The 15,840-nt window shown below is 55.9% G+C and overlaps 6 protein-coding genes across 6 annotated transcripts; 4 read left to right on the top strand and 2 right to left on the bottom strand.

Moving 5' to 3' along the window:
- The first annotated feature begins 331 nt into the window (after nt 1-331).
- Nucleotides 332-1,953, top strand: BJX68DRAFT_116676 (uncharacterized protein). The gene is made up of 5 exons (XM_071036024.1): nt 332-743; nt 858-999; nt 1,067-1,249; nt 1,381-1,548; nt 1,655-1,953. The coding sequence occupies exons 1-5, from the start codon at nt 486-488 to the stop codon at nt 1,843-1,845; spliced, it is 942 nt and encodes a 313-aa protein (XP_070904484.1). The 5' UTR covers nt 332-485; the 3' UTR covers nt 1,846-1,953.
- On the bottom strand, nt 1,954-6,548 carry BJX68DRAFT_276810 (ABC drug exporter AbcA; the record flags this gene model as incomplete). Its single annotated transcript, XM_071048190.1, has 3 exons — nt 1,954-3,490; nt 3,537-5,937; nt 5,984-6,548. The coding sequence occupies 3 exons, from the start codon at nt 6,546-6,548 to the stop codon at nt 2,062-2,064; spliced, it is 4,395 nt and encodes a 1,464-aa protein (XP_070904483.1). The 3' UTR covers nt 1,954-2,061.
- A 111-nt stretch (nt 6,549-6,659) lies between these two features.
- Nucleotides 6,660-7,076, top strand: BJX68DRAFT_261975 (uncharacterized protein; the record flags this gene model as incomplete). Its single annotated transcript, XM_071044329.1, has 1 exon — nt 6,660-7,076. The coding sequence occupies one exon, from the start codon at nt 6,660-6,662 to the stop codon at nt 7,074-7,076; it is 417 nt and encodes a 138-aa protein (XP_070904482.1).
- Nucleotides 7,077-7,855: 779 nt separating this feature from the next.
- BJX68DRAFT_261974 (Zn(II)2Cys6 transcription factor domain-containing protein) lies at nt 7,856-9,196 on the top strand (the record flags this gene model as incomplete). Its single annotated transcript, XM_071044328.1, has 2 exons — nt 7,856-7,972; nt 8,033-9,196. 2 exons carry the CDS (start codon nt 7,856-7,858, stop codon nt 9,194-9,196), a joined length of 1,281 nt encoding a protein of 426 aa, XP_070904481.1.
- A 919-nt stretch (nt 9,197-10,115) lies between these two features.
- Nucleotides 10,116-12,192, bottom strand: BJX68DRAFT_252415 (cytochrome P450; the record flags this gene model as incomplete). The annotated part of the gene is made up of 6 exons (XM_071042566.1): nt 10,116-10,281; nt 10,476-10,721; nt 10,798-11,153; nt 11,214-11,289; nt 11,349-11,826; nt 11,880-12,192. 6 exons carry the CDS (start codon nt 12,190-12,192, stop codon nt 10,116-10,118), a joined length of 1,635 nt encoding a protein of 544 aa, XP_070904480.1.
- Nucleotides 12,193-12,904: 712 nt separating this feature from the next.
- Nucleotides 12,905-15,270, top strand: BJX68DRAFT_252414 (bifunctional terpene synthase/polyprenyl synthetase family protein; the record flags this gene model as incomplete). The annotated part of the gene is made up of 4 exons (XM_071042565.1): nt 12,905-13,184; nt 13,245-14,254; nt 14,307-14,461; nt 14,511-15,270. The coding sequence occupies 4 exons, from the start codon at nt 12,905-12,907 to the stop codon at nt 15,268-15,270; spliced, it is 2,205 nt and encodes a 734-aa protein (XP_070904479.1).
- Between the last annotated feature and the right edge of the window lie 570 nt (nt 15,271-15,840).

Below are 15,840 nucleotides of genomic sequence, written 5' to 3'. Positions count from 1 at the left end.
AAACATTGTCAGAGGATCTGAAAACAGAAGAAAAGCAACGAGGCGGGCACTGGAGTACTGGGGTAACACCAATGCCCGACAGGGCGATTTATAGGAAGTCCCGGGACTCTGGGGAATGTTGGAGACAATGTTTTCTCCGTGGGGGCCAAACCAGTGGATAAGCAGAGGCAATAGCATTATCCGGAGGAAGCGAAGCTTTGCCTTGTAAGGCTTTGCCTTGGACTCCACAGTTGGAGTACCTCCACGCGTTTCTCCCCAGTTTCCCCTCGCCTTCGTGCCGGACAAGGAATGGGGCCAGGGCTTAAGGTTCAATAGGCGAGATGCCTACCCCAACATCCTTCGGACTGCAACCCAACTGGCTTAAACGTTCTTCCCTCGCGGTTAAAGCATTCGAAGGGTTCGAATAGAAATACCCGCGAAGCGTTATCACTGAAAACTTGACAATTTCGACCATATTACTCCGGACTGTGTATCCTCGCCACGCCATGGACGTCCCTCCATTCTCCGCCCTGCCACTCAACCCCACGCACCCTCCACACTCTGCCTGGGACGTCTGGGGAAAAGAGGATCAGCTGGGGACGCTGAATCACCTGACACCCCAAGTGGTGGTCCAGGGCAAGGATGAGATCCGATCTGGGGTGCGGATAGGGCTGAATTGGCCCTTGAATGAGATGCGCACGCCGCCTGTTTTTCGAAAGCCATTGGAGCATAAGATTAACACTATTGAGGGAGGGCTCATGCATGTAAGTGTTTACTAGCGGACAACTGGCTAGAGTAGGATCCTAAGGGATCACTGCTTGTGCCTGTCCTTGTGACCATGCTTATCCTTGCTTGTGCTGACAATCCAATGAACATAGGACGACACACTTTGCTTCAACACACAAACAAGCTCCCAATGGGACGGTTTCCGGCACTGCGGGTACGAAGACGGCCAGTTCTACGGCGGCGTGACCGCATCCGAGATACAGGAGAATAAAACAGATAGAATCGGGGTTCATGGTACGTCACGTCTCGGAACTCGATCGATATCCATTTAGACCACTGACCTCGACGTCGACCCATACAGCATGGTGCAAACAGGGAATCGTCGGCCGAGGCGTCCTCGTGGACTTTGCATCGTACGCGGCAAGCGAGAATCTGCCATTCGATGCGCTGGGACGGAGTGAGATTTCGCTACAGACGATAAAACATATCCTGCAGCGAAATGGGTCGGTGATACGGCCTGGGGATATCCTTGTTATACGCACGGGTAAGTAGGCCCACCACATTATGTTCCACCTTACCTTACAATTTTGCGCCGCATGATACATGAGCTGGGGAGGAGAAGAAGGAGAAGCAGAACTCGAAGCTAACGATTCCGAACTTCGAATGATCGAACAGGTTTCCTGCAGGCATACACATCCGCAACCGAAACCAGAAGACAGGAATTAGTCTCCGCAGACCCACTACAGTACCCCGGCGTCGAGAACGCACAGGACCTCGCAGAATGGCTCTGGAACTCTCGCATCGCGGCCGTCTGCTGCGACGCCCCGGGGTTCGAGGCTATGCGTATGTTGCCTCCCCACCCTCTTTCCCCCACTCTCCCCTTCTCTCCCCCTATCGTTCTCTACGTCTCCCGCGCATGGCCTGCTCTCACACTAACAAACATCTCCAGCCCCGCGGAACTTCTTCCTGCACCCGATCCTCCTCGCGGGCTTCGGGATGCCGATCGGAGAACTTTTTGATCTGGAGAGCCTGGCGGAGTACTGTGCGGCGTCGAAGCGGTGGACGTTTTTCTTCACGAGCGAGCCGCTGAATGTACGTGGCGGGGTGGCGAGTCCGCCGAATGCGCTGGCTATTTTCTAATCTGGTGTTTTGGTAAGACTTGCTAGATACATTTAGACCCGACTTAAGAGGTTGTATGGGATGGAATGGGATGGACTAGAGTGGAGGAAGGAGGATACAATGATGAAAGATGCGATTATTACAATGCCATAACAAGTAAAAGAACAAAACGAACGTCTCCAAACAGGCCCCCAGCAACGAACGAGGAGAACAGACAGTCCTCGTCCTCGAAAAAAATCACTCCTTCTTGACATCGGTCTTCTTGACATCCGTCTTCTTCGGCACCCTCACGTACCAATACAATCCACACGCCGCAACGATATTAAACACAATATACACCCACATCAGCCCCCAATTCCTCCAAACATCCCCATAGCTCGCCGACACCGTCGCGAGGTACGTATTCGTGTCGCGGATCGGACAGAACGAACAGTCCGCCGTCGCACCCTCATTCAACACATACCCGCCGTTCGCCGCGCGGTACGGCTCCATGTACTCGCCACAGGTCCCATTGGCCGGGTCGAAGTGCAGATACTCGTTGTCCGCGCAGGTGACGAGGGTATTCGCCAGGCCGACGGAGAGCATGCCGCTGACGAGGTACGTAAAGGGGGAGACGCGGTACATGAAGATCCAGAAGCCCGGGAACTGGTCGGGGGTCGCGAGGACGCCGCAGAAGAGCAGGCAGAGGATGAAGAGGAGGTTGCCGAGGTTGCCGGCGTTTTCGGCGTTGTCAAAGGCGGCGATCATGAAGTGGGCGAAGGTCGAGGTGAAGAGGAGGAACGTCCAGATGAAGAGCCACATTTGCGCGCCGCGGAGGGTCACGGCGTCGGTTGGTTCGGCGTTACGGTAGAGGCCCACGGGGTAGTACCAGCAGAGGAACATGATGACGGACATGAGCGTATTCCAGGGCAGTTCGACGATGATGTTGGACATCATAAAGGCCTTCCAGGAGTAGGTCTTTGACGGGCGTTCGCGGACTTCGTAGAGGTCGCGTTGGGCAACAAAGTGGGGCATTATCTGCTGCACGATCTGGCCAAAGATGGTGAGAAGCATAAAGATTGAAAACAGTTGGTTCTGGGAGCCCTGGATCGAGTTGGGGGAGCGGAAGAGGGAGAAGCCCACAAACAGGGCCGAGGTGGCGCAGAGGACCGTCTTGGAGTAGATGTACATGGGCGAGCGCCAGATCTGCTGGAAGACGCGCTTTTGGACCTCGCAAAACTGCTCGAGAAAGGGCACTGCAAACTCGCGATAGTCGGCCTTGGCCTGGCGTTTGGCGCCGGTTTCGGTGCGAGTGAGGTCGACCAGCTGGGAGCGCTCCTGCTTGAGCTCTTCGAGATGCTCCTGGACCGCCGCGTACTCGGGAGATTTGCGCCATGTGCTAAACCAGTCAATGTCCGTGTGAGAACCGGGAGCTGCGCCGATGACTTCGAGCATCCACTCGGCCGGATTGGCATTCGGAGGGCAGGGGTGTCCGCCATTGCGCACGAAGTAGTTGATGAGCAGCTCCGAGTTCTGGCCAATGTCGCCGAAATACACGGTCTGGCCACCGGATTTCAAGAAGAGGAGGCGGTCGAAGCGCTGAAAGAGCATGGCAGAGGGTTGATGAATCGTGCATAAGATCGCCTGACCATTCTTCTTCAACTTGTCGAGCAGATCGAGAATGGACCTGTTCAATTAGTGCTGTACATTCAGAGAGATTGAGTGAGTCTTACCATGATGTCTGCGAGTCAAGACCAGATGTCGGCTCATCCAAAAACAAGAGCAGAGCGGGCTTAGCAGCGAGCTCGACACCAATGGTCAGGCGCTTCCGCTGCTCAACGTTGAGTCCTTCTCCTGGCACCCCAATGACAGCATCAGCATACTCGGTCATATCCAGCAATTTGATGACTTCGGTAGCATAATCGACCTTCTCCTGCCATGGAACGTGAGCAGGCTGTCGCAGAAGAGCAGAAAAGGTCAGCGCTTCGCGGACTGTCGCCGTACTCAAGTGCAGATCCTGCTGCTGCGCATACCCCGTCTTTCGCTGAAACGACTCATCACGGGGCTTGCCATCGACCAGAACCTCTCCACTGATGACTCCCATGGTGGTGCGGGTGGCGAGGGCATCAAGGAGGGTTGTTTTGCCTGCGCCAGACACGCCCATGAGCGCGGTCAATGTGCCTGGCTTGACCCAGCCGTCGACGTGGTCCAGGATCCGGCGGTTCTCCTTGCCCAACTTGATGTCGTAGCACACATCCTTCCACTGGACGATGGCGGACTGGCGTTCGATGATGGCAATGTCGTCGGACTCGGTCTTTTCCGCTGCAACGCTGCGTTCACTGCAATCCTCTTCGTCGTCCCGTGCCTTGCTCTTCAGAGCCTTGTGCCCATGGCGGAACACCAGGATCTCGCCCTTGGACCTCTGCTCAGTGATATATTCCGTGGCAGCCAGATAGACCAGCATGAAGCCAATCATAAAGACGAAGATGATACCGATATTCCGCCACTTGTGCGAGGCGACATAGGCGTAAAGCGACTCGATGTAGTTGTCACCGTTCACAAACGGCTGCCCGGGTATCGAGCCAACAGTCGAACAAACGCGGTTTTCCGGTCCGACATCAGAGAACCCAGGGCCGGACGGGACATAGTTGACGCAGCGGAACTCACGATTGTGAAACTCGTTGATCATGAGAGCCTCAAAGCCAAAGCTAATCGGATTCAGGTACCGGATCCAGCTGGCCCAGCCAAGCATGTAGTCTATGGGGATGGCGAACCCGGTGTACATGCTGAGGCCCAGGATAATGAGCCCGGAGGCGGGCAGGGCTTGCACCAGTGTTCGTGTCAGGGATGCAATTGATCGGAAAATCATGGACATGGTAAGGGTCAGAATAAACGAGGTAAACAGGTAGAAGAAGAAAGGCCCGGGCTCTCTTCGCAAGTTGGTCATAAAGTAAAGAATGAGGTTGAAGCTTATCGTGTTGAGAACTTTATACGGCATATCCATCAACATCGAGGCGAAGGCTTCGGCAGATGGATGGTACAGAGCGTATCGCGCGTGCTTTTCAACAATGCCTCGCTGGGCATAGAGAGTGAGCATCTCCAGACCACATCCAAGGGCATTGACGAGAACAGCAAAGAAGAGCAGTGCACCCCGCTGGAAGAAGCTATTGGTGTCGTCCCTGAGGTTGTAAAACATGCTACCCAGGATGAGTGCGACAACAGAATTGCCAAACAGGGAAGAGATGGTGATGCTGGGGTCCGCCTTTAACCGCTGGTAGCCACGCCACAGGCAGAGCATGACCTGCTGAAAATAAGAGAGAGTGTATGGCGACGTGACTCGCTGGAGCTTGGCCTGCTGAGCGCGTCGAGACTGTTTGAACGCTTCCAGCTGCTGGCCGTCGGCGTACCGATCATTGTACGAGTGAATGGCTTGGACAAGGCGTGCTCGCTCCGGCGAGGCGTTCCATCGTGCAGCAAACTCGTCGGGGGTCTTGGGAACCTGATGCTCGAACCCCGGCTGCACCACCCGCTCCTTGGGACTTGTCATGGACGTGAGGAAATCCGCATCAGTCTGTCGGTCTGGACAGGCGAATCCGAGGTCCAAAAAGTACTGTTTTGCTGCAGCAGTAGGACCAAAGTAGATCTGCCGACCTTTGTAGAGAACAAGGACTTTGTCAAAGTTGTCGTAGGCCGCCTGGGGGGCTTGGTAGAGGGATACACACGCAGTGGTGTTGTTGATGTCCGCCTGCATGCGCAGCGTCTTGCAGAACTCGATTGCATTAGCGCTGTCAAGACCACGCGTGGAGTTGTCCCAGCATTGCAAAGGGGCCATGCTGAGACAGGCCTCGGCGATGGTGACACGCTTGCGCTCTCCACCAGACACCCCACGCACAAAATCATTGCCGATGATCGTATCCCTGGTGTGGCTGATTCCAAACATGGCCATGATAACGTCCCGCATGTGTGATGCGTACTCGGTGACGGTTGCTCCTCCAGGTATGTGGCGAGGAGCGCGAGCGCGCGCGGCGAAGAACAGGGTATCTCCAACGGTGAGTCTGGGGAAGTGGACGTCGACCTCTGCGGTGTAGATTGCTTCTCCTCTGAAATTGCGGGCAATGTGTTTGGCAGTCGCGCCTGGCACGGTTAGCTGGAGCCCTGGCAGACACACAGTGGTCCATACCTTGATAATTGAGCAGTGAGTTCTTGTCTACATAAAAGCCATGGGTTTCGCCAGCAATGGTCTTGAGGAAGGTGGAGCAGCCTGATCCCGGGGGTCCGAGAACGACGAGCATCTCGCCAGCCTCCACCAAGCCGTCCAGGCCACGCAGGATGTCGATCTTGTGCTGCCGCTGGCCAAAGGCCCTGCGTACTAGACCCAGAGCCTGGAGCCAGACATTGCCCACGCTCTTCTGGTAATCCGTATCGGACCCGAAACCGTGCACGTTGAGGTCGTTGAAGGCGACGCCGAGGGTGCGAGGGGGATGGGCCTGGTCGTCGTGCGTCTGGAGCTGCAGCATGGCCTTGCACCATGCGCGGGCACTGAAGCTCTCGCCATTCGGGTTCAAGGGGGATCCGACATCTGCGGTAAAGGGATTCTGTCCGTCGGTCGAGTAGACGCTTTGCTGGGTAAACTCGCGGGCGAGTCGGTGGACCTCGGCCTCTCGCTTGTCTGTGCTGGGAGAGCTTTTGCTCGTACTCTCATCGGCAAAGTCGATACCGTCGTCGAAATCGTTTGATGTGGCCATGGCGCTCGCGGAGGGCGAGAGAACTGCTCAACAGAGTGAGAGGCATGGATGTGGGTGGTGAAAGTCGGGGCAGGCGAATGCTTTTGAGTAGGAGGCGGCATTCACCCCCTAATGTGGCTGATCAACTGGCTCATGTTGGCAGCCGGCGTTAAGGGCGAATACGCAGACGCAGGCCCGAGATGGTTCACGTCAGCCGCCCTCCTGTGCAACCCCGGCGCCACTGCTGATTGGCCCGTGGTGGGTGAGCCAAGCCTCAGCCCAACCCGCCGCCAGTCTTCGCTCTCCGATGATCGAGTTGTGCGTGGCGGCCGAATCTCCGATGGCGAATGGCTGGATCCGTATATAGCACTGCTCGCACGCTTCCACGATCGACAGTTTGCCGGATCGACCCCGAGCCTACTGCAAGATGGTGCAGCTGAATTTTGGTCACAAACATGCTGGACCGTGCGGCACGCATCCATCCAAACGGCAGAAGATCGCCAAGAAGAGGGCGATTACGAGGAACAGCAAACCATGCCTGTTCAATAATGGCTTTATCGATGAAGAAATCTTCAGGCATCGTGCAGCCACAGGTCGCGATTCGCGTCTTTGTCATCGCCGGGTTCCGAATCCGGGCGAAGTGTGCATGCCGAGACGCTGTACTTAAAGCCCGTGCCCCGTGCCCCGTGACCAATCAGGCCCTCTCTGCTGACGCCATGACCAATAACCCTTCTCTGCTGTTCTCTATTGGCCAACCCACTGTGCTTTGCTCGCAGAGCCTTCCCAACATGCATCGAACATGAGGCGATTGCTGTCGTAGATGTTGTGGCTCCCCTGCTCTTTCCCCTTTGGTCCTGCCTCACACTCCCCTGGTGAGCTGGCTTCGTAGCCTCCCTGCTCGACCTTCGAGCTGAGGAACGACCAATCTCTTACGTATATCTGCTCAGGGTCGTACAGTCAGGTAGGGATCTGTACCAGGATCTTGCTGCCGACCATTTACTCCGGCCCGACCAGCCAGTACACTTGCAAGCTCTCGTATGCAGTCAGATGCAACTCGCCTTGCTGGTAATCAATCCCTGATGTTCCTGTTATCTCTCCTCGATGGCGTCGTCTCTTACCTGCGTCGATACCCTCTGGATATCACCAACGGGACCGACCACCCCTCCTGGGCTCTTTCACAATCGCACTCGGACTAGACAAGAGCAGTCGGTCAGCGCCATATATCTGGCGGATACCCGCAGCAGGGAGAGCCGATTGTGATTCTGAAGACGACCAAGGTTTGTGAGGACAGTCCCTTGCTTTGTACCGCAAACACGGCTCGTCTCACCATGTTCGGGACCCTACATTTGGCCTCCCAGGATAAGGAGGCAATGTTTATCGAGCGGCCACATGGCTCGTCAAACCTTGAGAAGAACTCGGCTTGCAATCGATGCAGAGCCAAAAAGGTATTGTCGCTCTCCGTCTCTTGAGCCGGATCCTACTAACGGGATTCGCGGCATGTCCAGGTCAAATGCAACCCTACAGAGGACGGATGCACCCGATGCAAGCGCCTTGGGAGGAAGTGTACCTCGAATCCAGCGAAGCATATCGGGGCAAACCGGAGGATTCGAAGAGGCGGCGTCAACATGACACAGCACGAGCACCTGCTAGACTTGTTCGCGCACACAACAGCAGACTCCTCTCGGAACCTCCAGACTACAGCGCATGGGGGCATCGGGTCTCCACCCCGGGGGAACTGCACCATCGATGGCAGTATATTTGGGGAACAGTGCCGTTCTGATATCTTAGCAGAGTTTGATCCGTCTTTTATGCCGGATCTTTGCCAGGAACCTGTCTCTCAAGACGGAGATGATCTCTCTAGAGCCTTCATGTCTACGCTCCTGCCCAACGCCGCCCTCTATCAGACCCCTGGACTCTCGCCGCCCTTTAGCTTTCAGGACGAGCTCTCACATCTCCACCTCCCTCCAGTCGACCGCTTTCAAGCGCTCAACGCGACCGCCCTTCTTCCTTGCACTCCTCCTTCGCCGCCCTTTACACAGTCGTGCCAATGCCTCGCTGCAGTTCTGTTTGCCGTTGAGGAACTCGAAACCAGTTGCAACCCAGGGCACCGCTCCGAACTCGACTCCATCATCGCCTACCAAAAGGAAGCCATCAAACGCTGCCGCCTGATGCTGAAATGCAGCGCCTGCCCACTGAAGCGAGAAAACCTCGTCCTGCTAGCGTTTATGGCCGAGAAACTCGTCTCGGCAAGCAGCCAGATTGTCCTCATCTACCGGAACAGAGACAGCATCGCAGGCACCGGACAGTCTGACCACATTAAGGTTTGCGCCTCGCCCTCTATTCCACCTTTCCATCATGACACATTCGATGAGCTCCTCAACAACTTCAATACATACCCCCTCACCACTCACACTGGGGCCGATCCTGACCGCGAGTACATGCCACCCGGCTGGCGCGAAATGCTCCTGGGTGACTACGAAATCAGCTCGGTCGCGGAGTGGCAGCAGATCATGCGGGTTTTGATTGTGCTGCAGATTAAGGGTGTGGTGGAGTTATTAGGGGATCTACGAAATGTGTGTGCGGAGGCGTTGGGAGAGAGCCGGATGGCGAGTCTGGCGCGCTCGGAGCGTATATTAGCAGAGCTGCGGAGGGAGCTTTCTACTCCATGATTTGAATTGCATCGAATAGGGGTTCATTGCCAGTGGCTTTATATATATCTAGATCTAGCTTTTATTTGTGGTGAATTAGACTAGTATGGTCATTCGGAGACTTGACACAGGATATATTTCGGGAATCTCTCCAGAATCATCTGGTTGAACGAAGCTCAGACTGGCTTATCAGGCTAATTGAAGCTTACGGCAATCAAGAATTAGCAAGCACACGGGCTAGATTAGCGAGATAGTGCTGCAATTTAGGAGGAACTTGATCAATGAGATGTTCAGCGCCACGTCACTGCCTGGTTTGCAAATTGCAACCACTACTGGACTCGATTGCAAACACGGCCGACCACTCCATCATCCTCGTCATCATCATCGGGATCCGCGACCAAACGTCTAAATCCAAAAAAAAAAAGAAACAAAGAACAAAAGGTTTCTCCAGCTCATCACACTGCAGCACGCGCCGGGCGGGGCTCGAATCCCGACGAACCCCGGCCGATCCAGGCCAATCACGCCCAATCGATCCCCGCCTCTCGGTCTCGCGGGCCAGGGCCGCTCATCGGATCATCAGTTGCCCCCTCTCTCATTGGATACTGCAAACTACTCGGCAGACTACTGCATGTACCCTTGAAGAACTCGAGTATCGACGCCATGTATATCTACGTGGTGACGGTACCCCGATGAGAAAAAGAAAGCAAACAATCACCAGCACCCTCACCCTCGCTCCACCCACGAACTCATCCGGAGCCACTTAATCTATCCTTCCATCAGCGGCCAGCCAGCCCCTGGTCCAATTCCATGCATCTAGTGTCGGCCAGCCAGCCAGTCAGTCAGCCACACACACCCCCCCCAACTCTCTCACACCAATCGAACCAACCCCCCCTCCCCCTCCCCTTCCCTGAAAGGACCAAACAACCCACCACACCGCCAATCAATGGTACACAACGCGAACACCCAACGAATCCAATCTGGGCATCGGGACGATGAGATCGTGCGCGGGGCGCACATCCGACTCGTCTGTCCCGTACAGGTCGAATTTCGGGGCGCCGGGGCGGAAGAGGGCCGCGATGATGAGGTTTAGTTCGCAGTATGCGAGGCTGGACACGGTTGTGTTAGTTTAACTGAGGTAGACTTGCACATATATATATATATATGGAGAGAGAGAGCGTGTGTGTGTGTCGGTGTGCGTGTGACAAGGACCGAGGGAAGGGGAGAAAGAACCAGGAAAAGAACCAGGAAAAGAAACCAGAAAAATAAGCAAAGAGGGAAAATAAAAAACAAAAGTACGCACTTCATCCCCAGACAATGCCTGGACCCCTTGGAAAACGGGATATAGTTCTTGTACATGGCCGGGGTGACCTCGCCCAGCCAGCGTTCGGGGAGGAACTCCATGGGCCGCGGGAAGACGTTGGGGTCGCGGTGCTGGAAGTAGGCGGACATGCCGACGGGGACGCCCGCGGGGATGACCCAGTCCTTGAAGAGGAGGGGCTGCGTGGGCGAGACGCGCGGGCGGCGGTGCATGGTGCCGTAGCTGAGTCTGTATTGACCAGGTTAGTTTCTTTTTTTTCTCTGCTCGTTCGCTCGCCCGAGGGGAAATTGGGTCAGCACGGTACCTCAACCCCTCTTTGATAACCGCCTGGAAATACGGCAGCTTCTCGAGCTCCACCCATGTCGGTTTCGTGCGCGGATAGTCCTTCATGACGGGCCCCAGTTCGTCCGCGAGCCGCTGGCGGATCGCCGGGTTCGACATGATGTAGTAGCACAGGAAGCCCATTGTCCCCGCCGTGGTCATGGTGCCGGAGCCGATGAGCACCTGGGCCTCGCGCGAGAGGCGGCTGTCGGTGAGTTCGGAGGCGGGCAGGTCGCTGTCGACGAGGTGGCGGAAGAGAGTCAGGCGGCCCGAGGCCGGTTGGGTTTTGGAGGTATAGGATTTTTCGCGCTTTGCTTCGCTGAGGTGTTCGTCGCACATCTGGTTCGTTAGTATGGGGTATATTTATTGAGAGGGGGAGGGAGATGGGAAGGGGCGTACGATTTTGAACTTGTTGAAGCTTCCAGCGCTCGAGTTGATGATGGAGACGATGCCCACTGGGAAGAGCCGAATGAGACTGTTGACGTGTGTTAGCAGAGGCTAATTCGCGCCTATAGAACAATCAACAGAACATACTGAATCAACCAGGGCAGCCCCATAAACAGCGGCAGCGAGACGGCCCCAATATGGAACAGATCAAACCACCAGGGCGAGAACTCGTCGTCTTCGATATACGTCTCGCTCGGCTTATCCACACAGATGCGGTTAATGACATCGCCCGAGAACGCCGTAAACGCGTGGTCCAGGCGCACGACCTTGCCCGTCCCCTTGAAGCTCTCCAGCCGGTCCACGACCAGCCTCGCGGTCAGATCGGCGACCATGGGCTCGACCCGGGTCACCCCCTGGCGGGAGAAGTACACGTCCAGGGGCTTTCTGCGCTTGCGGTGCAGGTCGTGGGCGATTGTGGCGAGGTGGGAGCCCTCAAAGTCGACGACGCCGCTGACGAAGCCCTCGTACCGGTCTGTTTTGCGGATGTTGCCCATGACGTACAGCTCGTCGTAGTAGTCCGAGTCGCGGATGGAGAGTTCAAACGGGTTGACTCGGACGATGGGGCCTTTTTGGTATCAGCTCAGCGAGATCTCTTGTAGAAAGGCAGCAAGAACATACCATATTTGTCGTGCATCTTCTCAATCTGAAAGATGTATTGTCCCTTGTGGATGACATCGTAGTAGAGCTCGTAGTAGCCTGTCACGGCGGCGATTCTGGGACCGGGAAACTTGGCCAGGGGAGAAAAGTAGAGGCGGTAGAAGACCAGGCCAGCCAGATAGACCACATAGATGGCGGCCACGGCGAGGCCCGCACGTACAGCAACGTCTCGAGTCAGGTAGGCCTGCACTTCGGCTAAACGGGCGGTGGACGCCTGGGATGGTAGAAGCCGGGCGAGAGCCTCCCTACTCGCCTGGGGCAGGTAGGCCTCCATTTTCAATATGGGGTATGAAAGATATCTTGGTTGAAGCGAGAGTCAGGTATAGCCAGGGCAGAGGTGAGAGGTATGCAAGTCACGGCGGAAACCGTATCGCCTAAGCGAACAACTTATATGAGTGCACCGTGCCCGGCACAAAGGACAGCATCCTGCGAGCATTTTCCATTCGCGTCCAAACCCCGATCTACAATGGATGCGTCGGACGACGGCCTGGATGCAAGTCGGTGGTCTGCCCAATTCGGCGATTCCCCTCTAGGAAGGACCCCCTACACCAGCAGTCTCAGCTCGACACCACACCTCGGGGCTGGGCCTATCGTATCGCTCAACCCTTGCTTTCTGGTTATCTGACGATTATCAAGCAGATCTTAGCTATTAATGCCGCAGCCCAAAGAAGAACTCCCGCGCGAATGCCGATTATCGGTGGTTTCTGCGCCGTCTCGGGCTGACCAGCCGGTACCAATCAAAGCGACAGTGAACAAGGCCATTTAAAGAGCCGGTGAATGGTTCAAGATAAGAGGGGACAAAAGACCCATGACCACGCCCATGTCCATGTCGAAAACAATCACGCAAGTTGGAAACCTCGTTGCAGTCCACATCCTTCTCCTCGCCCTGTACACTTTCCTGGCATACCACCTGTATCTTATCATAGCGCAGCCTCGATTCCTGGAAACCCCGCATCCTCCCACGAGCATCGTTACCGCTCTGTAAGATGGAGTACAAGTACTCGACCATCGTCGACAGTTCCAAGTGGGACCCCGAGGGCCTGATCGAGGGGATCCCCTTGCGGAAGCACGAAGCAGGGGACCTGGAAGAGGTCGGCTCGTTCCGGGTCCAAGAGGACTGGCGCCGCCTGGTCGGGCCCGTGGAGAATCCGTTCCGGGGCTCCCTGGGACCCGAGATCAGTTTCATCACATACACCGTGCCGGAATGTTTGCCGGAGAGGCTGGAGGCGATCAGCTATGGGCTTGACTATGGCTTCCTGCATGATGGTATGTCATTGCTGCTTGTGGGTCGAACATAAAAGCTAACCCGCTTACCCATCCTTATAGACGAGATCGACACGAAAATCGAAGAAGCCGAGCTCGACGACGTCGGCGCTGCCCTGGCGCAAGGCGGATCGACCGGCAAGATCCAAGAGGGGACCAAATCCTCGGGGAAGCGCAAGATGGCCGCGCAGCTGCTCCGCGAGATGATGGCCCTCGACCCGGAGCGGGCCATGACACTGGCCAAGAGCTGGGCGCAGGGTGTGCAGCACTCGGCCAGACGGGTGGAGGAGAAGGACTGGAAGTCGCTTGACGAGTACATCCCCTTCCGGTGTATGGACCTGGGGTACATGCACTGGCACGGGCTGGTCACCTTTGGGTGTGCGATTACCGTCCCCGAGGAAGAGGAGGAGGAGAGACGGACGCTCCTCGAGCCGGCGGTGATTGCGTGCCTGATGACGAATGATCTCTTCTCGTACGAAAAGGAGAAGAACGACAATAACCCGCAGAACGCGGTCGCGGTCATCATGAAGATCCACAAGTGCAGTGAGGAGGAGGCACGAGACATTTGCAAGCAGCGCATCCGCCTTGAATGCCGCAAGTATTCCCGCATTGTCAAGGAGACGTTGGCGAGAACGGATATCTCACTGGATCTGAAGAGGTATATTGAGATCATGCAGTACACCGTCTCTGGCAACTGGGCCTGGAGCACGCAGTGCCCGAGGTACCACGCTGATGCCAAGTTCAACGAATTGCAGATGCTGAGGGCAGAGCATGGGGTTGCAAAGTATCCCGCGCGATATTCGCTAGAGAACAGGAAAAACGGCGCCAACGGGGTCAACGGTGTTAATGGCATTAATGGCGTCAATGGCGTCAATGGCGTCAACGGAGTCAACGGAGTCAACGGACTCAATGGCAAGAGAAAAAGAAGCGGAGAAGAGACTGCAGATGATGCACGAACAAACGGCAATGGGATCAAGAAACCAGCACATGCTCTCGAGTACAGGGACTCATTAGTTCTCGAGGATATTGTGGCTCTCAGCCTCGACTGGAACCTTCCAGACCTGAGCGATGGCGTAAGTTTCCCTCTTCTCTTCTGTCGAGACTGTACTGACAGCATCGGATCAGGTCGTCGTCCAGCCCTACAAATACCTCACCTCGCTGCCCTCAAAGGGCTTCCGTGACCAGGCGATAGACTCGCTCAACACATGGCTCAGGGTCCCCACAAAGACCACCAAGATGATCAAAGACGTGATCAAGATGCTGCACAGCGCCTCCTTGATGTAAGCACATCCTCTGCCAAAACCATCCTCCCCTCTAACCCTCCCCCAGGCTCGACGACATCGAAGACAACTCGCCTCTCCGCCGCGGCAAGCCCTCCACCCACGTCATCTACGGCAACGCCCAAACCATCAACAGCGCCACATACCAATACACCGAAGCGACCGGCCTCGCCGCCCGCCTCCCCAACCCGACCTCCCTGCGCATCTACCTCGAAGAAGTCCAGCAGCTGTACATCGGCCAGAGCTACGACCTCTACTGGACGCACAACGCCCTCTGCCCGTCCATCCCGGAGTACCTCAAGATGGTCGACCAAAAGACCGGCGGGCTCTTCCGCATGCTCACCCGCCTGATGGTCTCTGAGAGCCCCGCGCGCAGCTCCATCCTCGACCAGACCCTGTACCCGCTGAGTCACCTCATCGGCCGCTTCTTCCAGATCCGCGACGACTATCAGAACCTGGCGTCGGCCGAGTATGCCCGGCAGAAAGGGTATGCGGAGGATCTAGACGAGGGCAAGTATTCGTTCACGTTGATTCATTGCATCAATACGCTCGAGGCGGAGCCTTCGCTGGCGAGCGAGAAGATGGCCCTGCGCGCGTTTCTGATCAAGAGGCGGGTGGATTCGAGTCTGAGTAATGAGTCGAAGCGGGAGGTGTTGGATATCATGAAGAAGACCAAGAGCTTGGAGTATACCCTGGGGGTTCTGCGGGCGTTGCAGGCGGAGCTTGAGAAGGAGGTGGATAGCCTCGAGGCCAAGTTTGGCGAGGAGAACTTTTCGCTCAGGATGATGCTGGAGCTGCTGAAGGTTTGAGCTTTTCGTAATATTTTTGTCTATTAGTCGTTGCGGGTTTGTCTTGTTTTGATACACAGTTTGACTGGAGTTGTATATAATGTGATTATTCGGGCCAGAACACATTTGCTTGTTTTTAGCACTTGCACTGACTAGATCCCTTCACTCAAGCAAAGTAGATGGAAACGCAGTTCTACAAGTAGAGTAGCCTTTGGATGTATTATTTACACTCAAGTAGGCCTTGATGTCGTCCCGGGTAGGCTATATCATCCCACTCCGCATGCTCCGGCAACACTGGGTACAGGCTGATGACTTTGCGTGACTGGTCAGGATACAGGAGCCTCCAGACGCATCAGCTGCGATGACCCGTGGCAGGAGGTACGAGGACACCATTTCCATGCTGAATGCACTGCGCTCGACCAACGCGTCGGCACGCGAGGAAAGCGCATACAGCGGTCCTCGAGAGCATAGATTGCCATGACGGTATCCGCGCTATTACTGCTGTCTTCCGGTTCATCTTCTGGGTCTCAGGTAGCTTCATCGAAGCGACCGCATGTGACGCCGCTGTTCTGGTGGAAAGTCAACGATAGG

This window comes from Aspergillus pseudodeflectus (genome assembly GCF_044049435.1).
Source record: "Aspergillus pseudodeflectus strain CBS 756.74 chromosome Unknown BJX68scaffold_3, whole genome shotgun sequence".
NCBI lineage: Eukaryota > Fungi > Ascomycota > Eurotiomycetes > Eurotiales > Aspergillaceae > Aspergillus > Aspergillus pseudodeflectus.
This window is presented reverse-complemented; position numbering and strand designations above follow the sequence as displayed.